Source organism: Anas acuta, chromosome 24 (genome assembly GCF_963932015.1).
Source record: "Anas acuta chromosome 24, bAnaAcu1.1, whole genome shotgun sequence".
NCBI classification, from domain to species: domain Eukaryota; kingdom Metazoa; phylum Chordata; class Aves; order Anseriformes; family Anatidae; genus Anas; species Anas acuta.
The window spans coordinates 6,574,014-6,592,240 of NC_089002.1; the positions used below are offsets into that span (position 1 = coordinate 6,574,014).

Sequence of the window (18,227 nt, forward strand, 5' to 3'; positions counted from 1 at the left end):
GAGGAAGGTGAAGGCTGTCCAAGCTGTGCTGTGCTCCAGCCTGCCTCAGAAGCCTGCTGCCAGTGACAGTCTTTCTGCTAAATTTCCAGCACTGAAGCAAGAAATCCATCCTAGAGCTTTATGGGGAGTTTTAATGGGAAATGCCCAAGAGCTGAAACGTGCAGCCTTAAACGGCAAAAAACGTGGCAATTCTGCAGAGATGCACCTCGGTAGCGAGGGCTGTTGCTGTTGCCTCCAGTTTCTATTTCAGGCAGGAGATGCAGCAACGCTCCAGTGCGCATTCCCGGCGCCGATAGAGCTCTACTAGGAACGTCCATTTTACACAAACACAACGCTATTTGATGGTGTTTGCCCTGGAGGGCGAGAAATCCTAGCACGAAAGGAGCAGTCTGAAGGCTGCAGGGTTGGCTGGGCTTCTCGCTTTGTCACCGTTCGGTACAAAAAGGCGAAGGGAAGCGCGTGCAGCCGGCGCCTGGTGCTGCGTGGTGAGGGGCAGCACCTCGGGTGCCCACCCAGCACGTTTGGTGAGGTTCCCCCAGGGCAGCAGCACTGCAGTGCTTTGGGATCCGCTCCCCGTCGGGTGCCTGTGTCCGTGGGGACGTCCTGAGGCTCGGGGAGGTGACGGGTGACCTTGCATCTGGGCTGGGGAATCAGTCCCTGCAGGCATGGACTTATCGAGCTGTTTTTCTGGCACCGAGCGTTTCATCACGAGAGCCACCCTCATTGAAACACTAATAATGAAAGCAGACAGGTAATTTAATCATGGAAAGTTCCTACAAAGAGATTCAATGTCTTCTAATGGGAGCCTGCTGGGAGGACCTGGAACGGAATCCAAATGTTTTCTAGTTCTGGTGCAGGCCAGGCGAAATAAAGAACCGAAACTTCAGCACAAGGCACGCGCTGCAGCTCCACGCCACAGCCTTGAACAGCTCGTACCCTTATCACCAGGGGTGCTCCCCTGCTACAGATCCACGGCACAATGTGGTATTTTGCTAATCTCCTAAGATAATGCAGAGCTTATGTGTGCTGCCTGTATTGTGGGGGTATTAAAGGCCGACGTCTGTGCGGTGCCGTGGAAGGACGGTGGGTTCCTGAACTGAAACGCGCTCTGCCTCAGCACATGGGGTGTTTTTTTTGCACAGCTCAGCCTGCACCGCTGCCCTGCCACAGGGCAGGGGTCGAGCAGCTGAGGGAGGTCGGTTGGGCACCGCCGCCCCACACAGCCAGAGGTGGGAAGGCTCCCCCAGAGCCCCAGACCCTTAACAAAGATCACCTTTTGGGTCTGTCTCAAGCTTTCCCCCTCATCTTCCCGGTGTCCGTGGCACCGTGTTTGGATGCGCTCCTGCCTGGCGCTGGAAGCACACCTGTGAGCTGGGCAGGGGAATCATTTCTCTCTCCAAACGTCAACCAGAAGCTTCCTGCTGCGGAGATGATCCCTTTCTTCTTCCTCACTCGCAGGAATCATCATTCTTCCCGTCTGACATCATCATCTGTTGGCATGGAAACCGAGCCCTCAGGAAGCCAGGCAGTGGAGCACCCGGGCATCAGCGGGCGCATCTCATCCCCGTCTCACCGGGCACGGGGCTGGGGGCACAGGGGAGACACCGGGCTCACAGCCCCATGCAGAGCACCAGAGCCCCCGTGGCCACCAGGACGTGCTGTAACAGGGTCAGCTGTGGGTGCCAGGCTATGGGAAGGGGCATCCTGCACCCAGCCAGGCTCCCCGTGTGGGGCCAGCTCACCTGGACGTCCTCCTGCCTCCAGCCCAAAGCCGCAATTCCCAGTTGGAATTGGCCTGCACGAGGCTTGTCCAGTGGTATCTCTCTTTATTAGCCCTGTCTGACCTCATTACTAGGAAGAAGCTCAATTTAACGAGCTGCCGGTGCCCCCGAGGGAACTGTGGAAAACAGTTGTTTTTTACAAAGGCTGCTGATCCTTCGTGTCTGGCATTTCCATTCCTGTCTGGCAATAACCAGGGGGTTGCATGGCAGCAGCTGTGTCCCTGACAGCTTGTCCCTGCTGCTCATTCCTCGGGTGACTTCGTGGTGTCCCCACGTCCTCAGCACAGGCAGGTGTGGGACTGCGAGGTGTCTGACTGGCACAGGTGTAACTCAAGCAGGATCTGACCCTGTTTGCATTTTCCCATCTGAAATTTCAGGGCTTTTGAGGCAGTCTTGGGCTGACGGCTTAACCCTGCCGGAGGCTCCCTGGATCTGGCCATGGGTGTCAAGCCAGACCTCCTGTTACTCTTGTTGTGTACCACAAAAAAATCAGATTGGAAGGTAATGAGGAAGGAGAGAAATCCAGAAAAGAGCTGCATCTGCGTACCCAGCTCTGACTTAGCCAAAGCTTCCTCGCGCCTCTGCCTCCGTGCAGCAGCCAGGCACGAGTAACCGAGAGCACGAGGGGACCCGGCACAGCAGCCTGGAGCAAAGCTTCAGCAGGTGGCACCTCTGGGACGGAGGCTGTTTGGGGACTGGGGGTCCCCAGCGTGTCCCCCCCCACAGCGTGGGGCCACCGGTGGCTGCACCTGCCCGGGCACAGCCGCACCTCCCCCTGCGGCGTGCGCAGCGATGTAGACACCGTGTTGCAATCAAATGGCTCTTCAAATATGCAAATCCTGGTAGGAAAGACAATGTAAATTGTTTGTTTATCCTCCTCCCTTCCCCTCACACGGCTCCCCAGGCCATGAATTATTAACTTTTGGAAGAGATGGCACGATCTCAGCAGCAGCCGCTCAGCGCTGGGATTTGTTGCAGTTTGGGCTGTTTCCCTGCAGGAGCAGGGAGTGGTGTTTCCGTGGGGTGGTTTGGTACTCAGAGCCCGTCGGAGTGAGCGGCCATATGGCTGCTGTGATAGCTCCCTGCTCGCTCAGCACTGAGGCTGGGCTGCTTGCTCCTCGCCGAGTCCTGCGTGCTCGGAAGGAGCAGGACGGCGGCAGCAGCTACCAGGCGTTAAGAGATGGGGTTTGAGGAAGCTCCCGTGGCAGCCAGAGGCACTGGTGGTTGTCTGAGTGTCATTCCCTGTGTGCCTGGAGAAAAGAAAATCACCTGTGTGGTAATTTGGCCCAGTTGTGCTGCCTGTGGAGTCCTGCAGTCGTTTGGTTTGGGGAGGGCATAAAAAGCTTGCCTTGCAGTCCCTGTTGCTCTTGGATGCCCGTGATCAGTCATGGCATGAGGACAGCCTGTAAGCTCACCTCATGGCACAAATATTTATCCTTCCTTCTCAGGGGCTGGGGAAATGACAGGAACCTCTCCTACAGCTCCTGTGCGTGCTGCCTGCCAGCTCTTTGCTCTGCCTCCAGGTCCCAAGCTGAGATTTGGAATGAGCTCCCTCTCCTTACCTCATCCTCTTCCCTTCACCCTCCACCCCCAAACCAAAATCTGCATTTGGCTGCCGTGAAATCACCTGTAATCATTTGTGCTTCTTCCAGATCCGAGCAGATGGCCCTCCCCACGGTGGAATTCAGTACGAGATGGTGACGGTGTTCAAGGACGGGAGCCCAGTGCTGCGAGACATGGCCTTCTCCGTGGACCACAAGTACCTCTACGTCATGTCGGAGCGGCAGGTAGGGCACCGGCTTCCTTCCACGTGGCTGCTGGTGCTGCTGGAGCAGGGGATGGGGTTGGCGTGGGTGATGTGGTAGCAGCTTTGTCTGAGCATCCTTTATGGTGGCTTTATTTTTTATTTACTGGTGTGTTTGTAATGTTTGTGGGTGAGCAACGCCAGTCGGAGGTGGGACCCAGCGTGGTGTGGGCAGGAGCTGTGCAAGCAACGTCTGCAGTAAGGGAGTTGGTTTTTTCCTATGTTACACCATGATGGTACGAGGAAAATGTCAGTAGTGTTTCTTAGCATGTAAGACAGAGGTGGTGTGAATCTGTTCACATGTTCAGTGCAACCATCCACATGCATCAATCCTGACCGGCTGAACTCTGCAGGACAGAGGCAGCTTCGCGTTCCCAAAAGGGGATTTCTGCAGAGAAACCCACACAAACTCTTGCTGGGGATCGTCAAAACCGTTAGGTTAAGACAAGAAGCGACCCCCCTGAGATTCCCACGGGAGGAGGCTGCAGCTGGGTGGCTGTGCTGCTGTCTCTGGGCCTCGTCCCCGCAGCCCCTCCTCTGAGCTTGTTTATGAGCAGGATAAACTGCTGCTCCGCAGAGAGGGACCAGGCTGCGGAAAGCAAAACCAAAATGATTATGATGGAAATTTATGGCCAGCAGTGCACGGGAGCCTGCTGCTGAGGGAGCCGGCCCAATGTAAATAACGCGGGGCCTCAGCTGCGGCGGATCTGGGGTCTTCTGGTTTCTTCTCCGAGACAGGCGAACGCGAGGAGTCCCGAGCACTGAGCCAGGCTTTTGGGTTCACTGGCTGCTGAGCGTTTTATTGGCCATTACTCACAGCTGTGTAATTCAGATTAATGGGGCTGGGGCCTTGTGGGTGGTGGAGACAGAGCAGGGTGACATCCGAAGCCGTCTGGATGCCGTTAAAGCGTTGTGGTGAGTTAACCTCCATTGTGGTGAGTTAAACCACTGGGAGCTTCCTCAGCTGCTGGTGGGTAGCACACAGATACCTGTGCTCCCTCATCCTGCCCCGAGGGGGATGTGAGGGGAGGCAGCAGTGGGAAGAGCTCTGGGACCTGCTGGTGGAGGCAGGGAGCAAGCAGGGGCCTTGCTGCTCCTCCAAAGTGGTTTTACCAACCTGTAGCAAAGCAGAACAAAAAGGCAAATATTTTCCTTGGCTATAAAGTGACTTAAAGCCAGGGAATGAGCACTTCAGAAGAGTGCAGAATCTTCTCCCTGCTAAAAGACTGAACCGGGTGAATTCCTGTGGTTACAGAAGCCATAATGGGCTTGTTGTTAGCAGCCCAGTGACAGAAGCTGCCACGAACAGGCACACATTTAGGATCCCATCCCAGCTTCAGCTTGGATTAGATGGTGACAACGAGGATCTCTGCGAACTTTGAAATCAAGACTTGATTAAGACATTAACGTGGTCATTTTCTCCAGGAGCCACATACTCCTGGTGCTCGTACCGGGGAGGAGGCGATCCCACACGCATCCGAAACAGTTCCTGAGGAAAATCGAGCGGGAGCACCTCCAGCTCATCCTTTATGAGGCGCGAGAATCTTAATATGCACCAAAGTGCTAATTTGTGTAATTGTTAAACAAAAAGATGTGAAGAGACTTAGCAAAGAATAGAATACTCCTGGAACACCAGTTCCACCTCACGCCACGGCCCTGGCACGGCTGTGCCCAGGGGGAGGCTCCTGGCACGGGGCTGGTGCTCCCGGTCCCCAGCCCTTTGCCCTGGTGGAGCTGTGAGCTTTGCCTCCAGAAACCCCAGCACGCTGTTACATATGGATTTTGTCAGCTCCCGTGACCCTCACCGCCCTACTCCCGGCAATGTGATTGTTCAGCAGAACAGAGGGGGGGATGTATTTTTTTTCCTAAGCGCTACGTGGTAAAGGAGCGCGGTGACTGAAAAGGGGTCAGCCCCGAGAAAAGGAGACAGGTCCGCCGGGTGGTGAGATCTGAGGCTGTAAAGAGTGGGAAGTGCCCGTAGAAGGACTGAAAATACACAGCAAAAATGTCTTGTGGAGGCTGGAAATCTGGAATAAAATGAAATCCTGCCACAGCAGAACGACACGCACAGCAGCTGTTCGTAGCGCTGCGTTCCCGTGGTGGGGGAGGATTGTCCAGAGCCTGTCGTTTTGAGTATCTGCTGGGAAAGAAATAGGATATATGCCTGGGGCAAAACATATCTTTCACAAACAGTGTATTTTTGTGAGATTCAGCAAGGCAACGTGCTCCCCTCGGCAGCGGGTCCCGAGCTCTGTGTGTCTGTGGGGTGTTTGGCAGCAGGGATGCGATGCGCTGCGTGGACGGCGATTACGCACGGGCACACACCGGGCTGCGATGTGCAGGCAGATGCTTCCCAGCACAAAGCATACGTGTCATTTCTGTATCACGCCCGTCTTCCTTCCATGCTAGCACCAGCTAGGATCAGCTTTGTGCTGGGGAAAGCGGTTGCTTTATCCTAAAATCTGGAGCTCTGGTTGTGTGCTCAGTCCTGCCGCACTCCCCCTGGCTCCTGTCCCAGCCCTGTCTGTGTTCTCTCCAATTTATCCACAGTCCTTTTGAGCTCTCCATGAGCCTTTCATGTTTCATTGCCAACTTCTTCCAAAGCAGAATATTTGACATTTGATTTCACTCCCACAAAGCACAGAAGCAACAGTTGCACAGCCCAGTCCGGGGGAGAGGAGGATAAAGAAACTTTGCTTCCAGCCACTTATTCCGAGTCCTTTAACCACATGATTTAAGAGTGCTCATTAGGAGCTTTTACAGGCTCTCTTCCCACTGCACCTGGCTTCAAATAGCTCTTGTGGCAAAAGAAATGCGATTCTGACCCTGGCTATTTAAAACAGAAATCCATTTCTCAGCGTTGCTCTAGCAGGCAAACACCATTTCTGCCCACAAGCTGCGCGAGGCTCGAACAGGGCGAGGTGCTGCTGGGTGGGAGATGTGGGGTGTTAGCAGGGCTCCGGGGGTGCCGGGGCTGGAATAGGATTTCCTTGCTTTCTGAGAAATACTGCTTGTGTTCTGACAAAGCGGCTCTGTAATTCAGTCCTGAAGCATTCATTGTCAGTGCATGAGGAAGGAGGTGGGGATTTTTAATGTAGGAAATCTCAGCCCACTTCAATTAAGTAAGGTCCGCAGGACAAGTGCAATTTTAAGACTCGGAGGCTGCAGCCCCTTTTCACTCCATCTCTGCCGTCTGCACAAGTTCAAGCTGTCGCAGCGCTGGTTGCGTGTGCAGGAGGTTTGGTTTCGCTCCCACGTACACCTTCAGCAGCCGCGAGTTAACCCTGTTGGAAGCGCTGGGCCCACTTCAGCACACGGATTATATAAGCGACAGAGGAACCGGGGCCAAAGATTTTTGCAGCTCTTGATAGAAGAGCGAATTTTGTTATTTTTAATCTGGGAGCGAGCGGAGGCTCAATCAAAAGCACGGCAGGCATCGGGGCAGGGATTGCCGTCTCCAGAAGATTTCAGCACCTAATCAAGGGCTATAAACACGAAATTTAAAACCGTGGGATAAAAATACCGCAGGGCTTGCTGGAAGGAGTGTCTCTGCGCCAGTACAGAGGAGCGTGGCCAGGCCAGGTCTCTCTCTTTCCTGAATTCAGAGCTGCAGACGCTGACCGTGGGCTCTCCTGGCAGCTGAGCTGCCTGGCTCTGGGTGCAGGACCCACTGGAGGGGTTCCCAGGTGCCTTCAGATGTGGGGGAGCCAGCCCTGGGGGCTGTCACTGCTTTTTCCCTACCTGCAGTCATGCCTGCACTACAACATGTTTTTCCTTCTTCATTTTCCAGCTTTTCTTTTCTTTTTTTTATTTTTTTTTTCCCAGCTAATGTAATGCTCTCTAACTTGTTTGTTCTCATCACATAAATCCCTTTGATAAGGCACTGAGGTCACGGGATGCGTCTCTGTTCCCCGCCGGGTGAAGCAGCACCTCCCTAATTAGGCACGTGGCCGCAGCGTTGCAAATGCAAAACGCATCTTCTGTAAGCAGCCCCCAAAATCCTTGTGAGTTTCATCACCTCCGAAGCATCGCTCTGAGCTCATCTGCAGCTACTTCAGCGATTAATTCTGCCACGGGGGGATGATTTCATTCCGCTTTTACACGCTAGGTAACAGAGCAGCATCCTGCTCCGTGACTGGGAACCTCACCGCTCCCGTGGCAGAGATAATAGGAGCTAATCACCCACCGAAATGCAGGTAAAGTCAATTAGCAGAGCAGAGCTCCACGAACTCTGCAGCAGCCCAAGAGGTGTGGGAGCATCCATCCACCCATCCACCCACCCCCCCACCCACCCATCCTTGGCTCCCCACTGGATGCAGTTGGGCATCGGGCCCCCCACGATCTCCCTGCCCGAGGGCTGCCCCTCCTCTGCCCGGCCCCAGCAGCGCTGCCCTCGGGCTCTGCTTTTTGGGGAGAGACAAGGAGGATTTGGGCTGACTTTCTGTTGATTTCGAGCAAGAACCTGGGCGATTCCTCCTGGCTGCTGTGATACCGATACTCCTGTTGGGTGCTGTGCGGAGCCCCTGGGGCAGAGAGCTGTGAGCAGAGCAGTGCTTCTGCCTCTTGCTCACTGAGACATGGCAAAGATTAATGCTGGCCCCTAAAGATTCCCCTCACGCCGTGGCAAGAAGGGCGAGCAGCATGGTCCTTGCTGCTGCTGGCCCCGAGGAGCATCACGGAGGGGTTTGCAGCACCTGCTCGTGCCACTGTCCTAAAACACAGGAGCTGATGCAGGCTTCTTGCTCTCCCCATGCTCAATTAGGAGTAATTAAGCAATTCAGGTAAAAACGTCTCTGCGATCATTAACCATACCCACCTGCACGAAGGATGCTCTAATTAATGGCAGTTGACCCCAAAGCCCCAGCCCAGGCAGGTGGGGCAGCGTGCTGCCTCCATTCCCTGCCCTGCTGGCAGCCTGCAGCTCTGATGTTGGTGCCTGGCCCCAGGAACACCCTGGAGCCCTCTGAGGTTTATGTGCAAGCACCAAACGCCCAGGATTTCAAGGGTGCAGAGGTCTTTGGAGTAACAGATGCTTGAAAGGTAAGCTTTCCCGAAAGATGCAGTAAAAAACACCCCAATGTAAAAATTCACCATTGGGGTCAGTGGGTCTGGTTTTGTAAGAGATGTGTTTCAGACACTGCTCGCGTCATTGTGCCTGTCAAGTGCTTGCTAGGTTTGCTCCCAGGATTAGTTTGTGTTGTTTTTGCTTTGTATTAGTCTATTTTTTCCCCTGCCAGTCACAGCCACAGGGTTCCCATGTATTTGCTTCCCTTTCCAATTCCTCCTAATCCGCAGCCCTATTGTTTAATTTTCAGACAGGCAACCCCAGTCCTGAAATACTTCCAGAACTTCCCTGCGTGCACGTACACAGCCACAGAAACACCGGTCCTCCTCCTCAGAGCCCCGGTGCATCAGGCATTTGTAAGGGGACAAATGGGGTGAGGAACAACCCCATAAACGGCCTTTGCTGTGCCTTTGGTTTCTGCGCATCCCCGTGGCTTTGTGGTGTGGGACAGGTGGGTGACCAACAAGTGAATGTCAAACCTTGCCATCTGAAAAGCAAGCTGGGATTTCTGGTGCATCTCTGTGCGTGGTGGTGACGTTTGTGGACCAGACTGAGCAATTCAGGGGCCGTGCTGAGCTGTTGGATTTTCTTTTTTGCCCCCCTTTGGACTCGGGTGACTTTTGGCAAGGGCTCTGTGCAGGGCATGGTCAGACCTGCTCGGGACTGCTCCGGCCACTGCAAGTGGGGACCCTGGCGATGCCTGGAGCTCTCTGGACTTGTGTCTTCTTCAGCAGGCTGCTGAATCTGCGTGTTTGGACAGGCAGACGCGGGTCTCCTTAACAGGAGTAATGAGAGAAGGGAGAGAATTGCGTTCCCGAGACAGAAAATCACTAGAAGGAGAAATCTGTAATTTCTGCCCATTTCAGAAAGTGCTCGGCTATGAAATTTACCAGTAAACCTCTGATTCCTCTTCTTTCTATCAGAGCTTTTTAGAAGTCTTTGCTCCCCCCCCCCCCCTTCCTTGGCTCCTGCAATAGTTGGTCTTCAGCAAATGAGTTTGGCGGCTGTTCAGCCGGCGAGGAGGGGAATTGTTCACACCGGGCGCTGACAAAAAGGAAACATCACTCACAATATGGCGAGGGGAGCGCTGAAATTGCACAAATTATTCTATTTTATACTTTAATTAGTTTGAATTAGCACAGGGAATAGATGCATAAAATGATCCAGCCAAGGGTGAAATGGAAAAAGGGCCGCGGTGTGGAGCGTCGCCCTCGTTATCCTGAAGTTTGCAGGAAGGGAGCGTGGGCGATGTGCTCGCCCCTCCGAATCCTCTTCCGATGAGCGAGGACGGTGCTAGGAAGGACACGGCTCACACAGTACTGCCACGGACACAGGCTGCAGAAGCACTGCGTGGCACTGGGCAGGATCAGGCCCCCCCTTGGTGAGAGGCAGAGCTGCCCCCAGCGCACCACGCTTGGCTCCGGGCTCCTCCTTGAGCCTCACCCTGAGCCCCGTGGCTCGAGGGACAGAAGGATTTAAAGAGTTCGGGTCAACCCGGCTCCTAACCCAAGCATCTTTGGCTGTTTTTCTTTTTTTTTGCTTTCAAGATTCTGAAAAGTTCTGCGAAATCAGCTCGGCTGGGTTTTGGCCAGCTCAGGATTACAGTCCAATTACAGTACTTGTCATTTTTTTGTTTCAGATCGGGGGGGGGGAAATGCAGCTATAAACGTGGTTTCCTGCAATAACACCAAAATGAGCAGGGCTGAAAAATGCAGACTGGGTTCCAGCCCAAACCTCTGAATGCGCCGACCTAGTGGGATCCTTGGGTCGGTCCCGCTGGCACCACGGCACAAACAAGTATGCAGCTTCAAAACCAAATTCCCACCAAAATATCTGAAAAGCTTGGAAATGTTCAGGGGGAAAAACAAAAAGAAAAAGTTGCTGCAGATTCCAGAGAGCTTGGAAACGATGGCTCTGCCCCGGGGGAAATGGCTGTGATGTGTTTCAAGCTGGGACTAAATATAAAAGTTCAGGCTGGTTGCAAAGCAGAAAAACAACTGTTTGTGGGTTTTCTTCTGCCTTTCCCTCCTCCTTCCTCTTCCAGGGGAAACATTTTGACAGGGAAAAACTTCGCTGTGGCGAAGATGTTGAGATTTTTCTGGAGCGTGCCAGAACCTGTGTGCGGAGGAGGGTGCGGGGGCTTCGCTGGAAGCCTTTTTCCGGAGGCTGGGCTGGGTCAGCGTCCCCAGCGAGGGTCCTGAGCCCCTCTGCTGTGGGTCCCCTTTTGCCTGGGGAGGCTGGAAGCTCCCCCCCAGCTCCTGGATGGGGCTGCCCGAAGCAGGAGCCCCCCTGCCCCACGGCTGCTGCGACCTGGCCCCACGCCGCGGAGCCGTGCGATAGCTCTGGCATTTCTGGGCGACGCTAGTGAGGAAAAGGAGCTCCATTAATAATCCTCTATTTATTTTAGCAGTGTGCAGGAATGTGCCCGGCAGACTAAACACGCCGGCTCCCCTCGCCCTGGGGCTGGGAGCAGGGGGAGCACCGCGGGTGCCCGCTGCTGGGCTCCCAACAGTGGGGCCCGAGGGCTTCTGTGAGGGTGCAAAATAATTCAATTTTAGTACCGTGAAGCTTAGGAAGAGCTCCTTGCCCTGGGAGGCTGCTGATCGCCCGGTCTCTTCCCTCTGTGCCCACCTACCTGTGCAGTTATCACGGCTGCTGAATTTTCCCCGGCTGCCCTGCAGCAAGCAGCAGCGGCTGAACGTTTTGCTGTCTGCTAACAGATTGCTCCTCCCCAAAGCCCTATGAGACGGAGCAGCAATACCACGTCTGAGATGAGGAATTGAAGCACAGAGAGACTGCGTGACCTACCCGAAGTCACCCAGGAAATATATGGCATAGGAAGAGATTGGACTGAAACCTCCCCAGTCCCCGCTCCCACACCAAAGCACCGTCCTTCATTTCATCACGGGGAAGTTCCATGCTCCATAGTCGCAGGGAGCTGGATTTAGGAAGAGAAGGCTCCAGTCATGGCCTGAAGTGATGGAGAGCTTATGGGGTCTTCATCAACATGAGCAACGTCGGTGCTGAGGCCGTGGTGCTGCTCCACCGGCTGGCTCCTGAGCGCTGGGATCAGGGTCCCCGTCCTGTGCCACGGCTGCGAGGGGCAGGAACCCGCAGCATTTTGAGGCTTGGCTGAGCAGCAGCTGGATCCATCTGTGGCAGCTTTCTGAGTTTCAACCAAGACTTGGTGTGCCTCTTGGTGCCAAGCTGCTCCCTGGGGATCAATAAGAACCCATTAACATTCCAGGCGTGAGCTCTTTTTTGGGCTGACCCGGGAGGCAAGGCTACTCCATAACCCAGTCTGCTTCCCGTCACTGCCCACCTTCGGGCAAAAATGGGAGGGTTTGTGGGATTTTAATTGAAGAGGTGGCAGGAAAAGATCGTGCTTGGATCCCAGCTCCCCTCGCAGCCTGAGGACTGCAGCCCAGAGGGCTGCTCAGTTTCTGAGGAGCTGGCACGGGCACCTCGCAGCGTGCTGGAAGTTGGCATGGAAATCGCACGGTGCCCAGCCTGCGGGTGCAGCGAAACGCTGTGCACAGAGCACCGAGGGCAGGGCAGCTATGTACATTGCAGGAGGAGGAAGGCTTTAGGGCAGTAAGGGACGTCCAGCACGCTCATATAGGGCTGGTTTGGGTTTGGTTTCTGCACATATTTAAAGCGATGAGCGCTATTCTGAAGTTCTGCCACCAAAAACAATGACACATTCCCTCCCCTTCTCTTTGGCTCCACTTCAGAGAGTGTCTATCCAGTTTCTCTTGCAACACATATTTGTCTGCTCGGTGCCCTTATGGCTGCTTAATTAGTATTCATCTTTCCTTTCAAGTGGCAGTGGAGTCGAGTGCACAGAGCTGGAGCGCTGCGAGCGCATCGCGGGGGCTGGACGGGGTGGGCACGGAGGGGCCTGGTGGTGACCATCAAGGCATCTGAGGTGCTTCCAAAATAATCGAGATGGAAGACCTCTTGGAATCTCATCTCAGAGGAATACGAAGGTTGTAGCAGTGGAGGGGGCTTGAGAAGATCTTCAAGTCACCCGGGGTAGCCCCAGCTGCATGGGATACACATTGCACACGTGTGAGCATCTCGTATCTCCTCTGCCACGGTGAGGGTGCTGTTCAGAGCTGCAGCTCCTGAATGATATTTCCATTGTCTCCCAACCAGCCCCAGTTGCAGGCTTTTCCCCAGCCCCTTAAGAAGTGACTCACAGGCAGGCAACTGTCAGTGTCTTGGCTGCTATTAATATCTCCATAAGAACATGGTGATAAGTGTTTTTTTTTTATTATTATTTTTGGGGGGAGGTATCCAAGGGGAGGATGGGTGTTAAAATATAACTCCTCCTCGTGTGGCTGGGCCTTTGTGTGAGCAAGCAGACATCCTGCCCACAAAAAGAATTTGCTTAAACCCTTTCCATTTAAAAAGAGCTGACCACGCTGGAACGGCATTATTGGAGAAACTGTGCCAGAAACAGCACTCCTGCGACTGCGGAGAGGAGAGGGCGACCTCAGTCCCCAGCAGGGTGAAGGCAAGGGACAGTTGGATCCTGGGAGAAGCATTGCTGCAAAGCTGGACATCAGGGGGCTGGGATTTAAACCTGGTATGGGAATGGGTCAGAAAAGGGTACCCCACTCCAGAAAGCTGCACCCAGCTCCAGCAAAAGGCTTTGATCCTTCAAGCACGTAATGGGGAGGTGAGCTTAGAGCTTTCTGCCCCTCCAGAGGCGCAGTGGGGCTCAGCTCGGCTGCCCCCACCCAAGTGCAGAGAAATCCCGTTCCAGCAGCAGGTTTTGGCAGGAGGAGAGCAGTGTCTGGGCGCCCCACAGCCCTCCTGTGCCTGGCGCCACGCCGCTAGGAGAGGTGAGGATGTCATCGGGATCCCAGCTGGCAATTTCCTCTCCTCCCTTAATGGACTGAGCGTGGTCCCCATAACTATAAATTTTCCTGGCTTGGGTCAGTTGAAATTGGAGACTTAATGCTATAGAAGGGCACGTTCTGATTTTATTTTTGCACTCTGTGTAATCACATTGATGGCAGCAGCGTAACAGTCCTGAATTATGGGTGACCAGAGAAAAAGAAGGCACCTCCTTAGCTCCCTGTTGTTATTGTCTCTGGGTGCAGAGCAAAATGTGTAGGCTCCGGGCAAGATTGTGTAAATCTCGTTAGAAAGCCATTCCCAGCTAATGAAACCCTGGGAGAGAGGGATTTGGCTTCCCAGCCTTCAGCCTTATAGCAGAGGCTGGAATAAATCCATCTTCGGCTCTGTGTAGGCTGTTTTCCCCTCTCCCCCATTGCGCGGCCGTGTATTTATTGGTGGAGGTGAGATGCTGTCGCGGCTCTCCGAGATCAGCCGCGGGTCAGCAATTTGTTGCATCTGCACCTGAGTGATTTCCAGTGACAATTATCTCCTCGTAAGGAAAAAAAAAAATAATAATAAAAATAAAATAAAAGCTAGTGTGCAAAGAAATCTCACCTGGTCTTTAATCCTCATACGGAAGCGGGGAGCAGGCGTGTAAATAATTATATCTCCCCCACTGCGAGCCCGCTCCGCAGCCTGCTCGGCAATATGTATTAATTCAGGGGAGCGGAGCTGCTAAGGAAAGCTGTTGAAACGAAGTATCTGAGATAAATGCATCTCATCTTTCCCTGTTTGTGCAGGCTGAGGCTGTGCCTGCCAGAGCCATAGATTCCACTTGGGGTCATGTTTGTTTGGCTGCGACTTCCCTGCTCGAAGCGAGGGTTTACCAGCTCCCGCCGCGTGAAATACGATGGCCTTTGTCCCTTCTGCTTGATGGCCATTATGTTGTTTGCTCAAGTTTGGAGTGCATCTGTTGTGTTATTGGTGTTATTAATATAAAGAGAGAGCAGAGCTCGCGTAACGCAGGCTCCATCTCTGGGATCCGGGCTGTGTGTGCCGCCGTGTCCCTGCCCTGCAGCTCCGGGGCTGGTTTGGAGCCCCCGGGGCGCGCTGCCGTGGGTGCTGGTGGAGATCTCTGACCCCCGGTGTCAGAGCCCATCCCTGCAACCTGCCCTCTTCCTGCAGCATCTCGCTGCAGACGCTGAAGCAGGAACGTGTTCTCTGTCCCCTGCTTTTTGTTTCATCTCTCTTCCTTGCCCAGTGCAGGGGATCTTTCTCCCCTCTCCGCTCGCTGTGCGTCCTCCAAGCGCCCGCTGGTTTCTGCTGTGCAGAGCAAAGACCTGGCCAAGCCGGCAAGGCTGGAGGGCAGCGCCCGGTGCCAGGGACATCCCTGCTTCAACCTGAGCTCCTCAGGCATTTGGGCAGCACACGAAGGGAGCTGCTGCAGGACTGCGTTGCTGTGGCCAGACACAGGATGGCAGAGGGGCCAGCGGAGCACAGGAGGCCATCAGCATTTCAGGAACGAGCGCTCGCTTTAACGGAATAAACTCTCTGAACGTGAATGCAAGCTGGGAAATTCGCTCCTGCAACAAAAGGTGCTGGTGGAAGCAAAGTCAGCTGGGCCTGTCTGTCATGGAAGTGTGAGAACACAGCCCGCAGTGTGCAGCAGGGGAAGCTGTGCGCAACAGCTGAGATGAAAACCGGCGAGTGAGAAAGCATCCAGGCCCTTCTGGGAGAGCGCGGGCTGCTGGAAGTATTTGCATTGTTTTGCATTCTCTTTATCTCCTGCCTGTCCCAAAGAATAGAGGGGATCCTGTGCATATAATGAAGTCTCTGAAGGTTCGAATGCTTGTGTTTTTTTCCTGCTCTAACTAAGCTTTTTAAATGCTTTATGGCCTCAATGTTCTGTAATTGAATGCATTTTATTTAGAAAATAACATTTAGTGCCACTTTGGATTTCCAATTATTCTTCAATCGGACTTTGAGGGCCTGATGTCTTTGTCATTTTGATACGCACAAACGATGGCAACATCAGAGCAGCCAAACAGCAAATTATTTCCACTGCTGATTGCTGGGCTCAGGAGAAAAATATGCAGGGCCAAATCTAGGCTCGGCACAGATCTCTCGAAATGAGCTGAAGCATTACACCAGCGGCGAATTTGCCCCCGAGCTTCCAAGGATGCTGGAAGAAATCGGAGCAGCCAGAGCTGTCAGGGGCAGTTGTGGCGATGTCTCCGTGCTGCAGCTGCCGGCGTTCCAGCATTTCACACAAACTTTTCACATAAAGCCCCTGGGGCGGCTTCGTGCTGCGGTGCTGGCAGTGCCCGTGGCTCCCCGCTCTGCCTCCAGCTCAGTAAGGTTCTCCCACTCGTTTTTGGGCATACAAAGCTGCCAGAAGAGGGAAGAGTGGGAAGGAGGAGGCAGATACTCAGTCACTCATGGAAAAGCCTCCAAAAAATGGAAGCTGCAGCAGTGCTGGCTGTATCTGCGGGTTAGTGTCTCTGATGGAGCTCCAGGTCCTTGGCGACGCTTTCTGTTCCAGGAGGAAGAAATGAGTGCTATGCAATGGCCATATAACCGTGCCATAATGATACAAATTTTCTTGTAATTTGCTGCGAAAGGGCAAACCCTCCTGTTCCCGTGTTGGTGTGTCCTTGTCACCCGGAGAGGACTCGGTGCTTTCCTCGGTGTCTGGGAGAGCACGAGCCTGCGCTGAGCCAGCTGGTGAATGGCACGGGGAGGGGAACCTGTCCTCGTGTCCCCTTCTTGCCTTGTGGCAGCTCCTTGTTTCTTCCCTCCTGATGCTGTGTGAGCTCCTGAGATGTTCTTTGGGGCTTTATCGTTCTCCCTCGTCATTGCAGTGATCAAAGACCTCGTCCGTGTGCTGGGGCGTGATGCTGGTGCCTGCCATGGGACAGCGGTTTTCTTCTTTGGGGAAAAGGCTTAAAGCTCATTTTCTTTCAGAACTGGAGAGTTTGGGATATATTTAGGAGGGTTCATTTCTCACGCTGGTGGTCAGGTTCTTAAATTATATTTTTGACAGCCGTATGTAATGATATACAAATGGGAAAGTGATAGAGTAGCAGAAAATTGACTGGCAAGGACAGCACAATGCAGTTGGAGAGCAGCACTTAGCAAAAAGCCGCCGAGGTTACGGCAGTGTTTCTGGAGCAAACGAGCAGTAGGACCACGGTCAGGCTGTGAAAACAGTAATGATACGACTCCGTGACCTTTAAAGCTACTTAGGGCATTCAAATGCTTTGGATTTTCCAGGCTCTATGCAATTACACACACCGGTCATGCCTGTGAATTCCCTCGCAGGTTTCTGGTGTGTTTAAACAAGTGGAGAACCCTGAGATGGCTCACGGGAGGGGGAATCGAGGGCTGGTGGTGTGTGAGTGCTGCAGTGTGCCGAAGTCTTTCGTGACCCTATGGACAGGAGCCAACACAGAGGGGCTGGGGGGCTGCAGTGGGGCTCAGGGGCTGCAGCAAAGCCTCTGGCCCAGCCCAGGGTGCAGCGTCCCCGAGGGAAAGCAGCGTCCCAAGGCGCCCACCTGCATGGGGACATCCCCACACCGCAGCCCTCCTAGCCAGGACCCCTTACCCTGGGACGTGCAGGGCTCTCCTGGGACCCGGCCAGGCAGGGAGGTGCCGAGGGGACCCGCAGGAGCTGCAGGGGCTGGGAGCCGTCCTTCCCCGCTTGGCCCGTTCTCCGGGCAAGGCTGCTGCTGAATACTAATATCGGTCACACGCGAGGTGCGGGGCAGAGCTGAGGTTGGGCTATTTAAACGATGCTCGCGTGTGCCAAGAAAACAAACAGAAAGGGCCAGTCAGACCTTTCCAGTGTCATTGACACCCGAGGACGCGCCAGGGCTGGGAACAAAGGGCGCATTGTGGCGGAGCACAGCGCCCGGGTCTGTTGGGAGCGGGCAGATGCGGGGCTGCCCACCCCGCTGCGCCGCGGCCAGCTGGCCACGTGGGAGCCCTTTCAAGGTGGGTGGCCAGACACGTCCCCCGGGCAGCCCCGGGCTTTCTGCGGAGCAGGGAGGGTAAACAAAATGTGGCCTCCTTGTCTGCGTGCGTGCCAGGGGTGGCAAGTGGCCAGGCACTCGAGGGGCGATGCTGTCAGGACAGGGACAGGGGAAAGCCGCGAGTCAGAGGAGCTCCAGCGCCGTGGCCATGGCCAGCAGGAGAGGGGTGCTGTGCTGCACAGGTACTCAGCACCTCGACACTGGCCCCGGTACTGGGTACCCCAAATGTTTCTGGGCCCCTTGGTGCAGGCCATGACCCAGAGACCTCCTGCTGCTCGGGTTGTGGATGAGGAGCTCTGGAGGTTCACTGAGCGCACCCAGGGGCGCAGCCCTCACGCCGTGCCCCACTGCGCAGCTCTTCCACCAGCTCCTGTCCCTCCTCTATAAAACACAGGCAATGTTTCATCTGCTTCTGGGAGCAGCTGTGCTCTGTTATTTCTGTGTGCGTGCGTTGGCCGTTCCTGCAGGGCTTCAGCCCCTCTTCGAGCTGCTGGGTAGGGCACAAACACGGGTACGGCGCTGCCATTTGGGCTGTGCCGGGTGCCTGTGCTTACCAGGCACAGCAGCAGGACCCCGTGGGTTTTGCTGCTCTGCCCTACTGCAGCAAAGGAGCGAGGCAAGGGTTAAGCTCAGGATCCACCGAGATGGGGAAATAACCAAATAAGCAGAGTGAGCAGAGCCCGGGGGTACCGGGGCGC

At 54.6% G+C, this 18,227-nt stretch overlaps 1 protein-coding gene across 9 annotated transcripts in view; it reads left to right on the forward strand.

Moving 5' to 3' along the window:
* Positions 1–18,227, forward strand: part of PLXNA2 (plexin A2) — a 147,325-nt gene that overhangs the window by 58,409 nt on the left and 70,689 nt on the right. For 3 of the 9 annotated variants that reach the window (XM_068660400.1, XM_068660401.1, XM_068660399.1), the window contains exon 4: positions 3,434–3,568. In XM_068660400.1, the coding sequence (XP_068516501.1) occupies positions 3,434–3,568 (135 nt within the window). The other 6 variants (XR_011089847.1, XM_068660403.1, XM_068660404.1 and 3 more) reach the window with 6 other exon arrangements.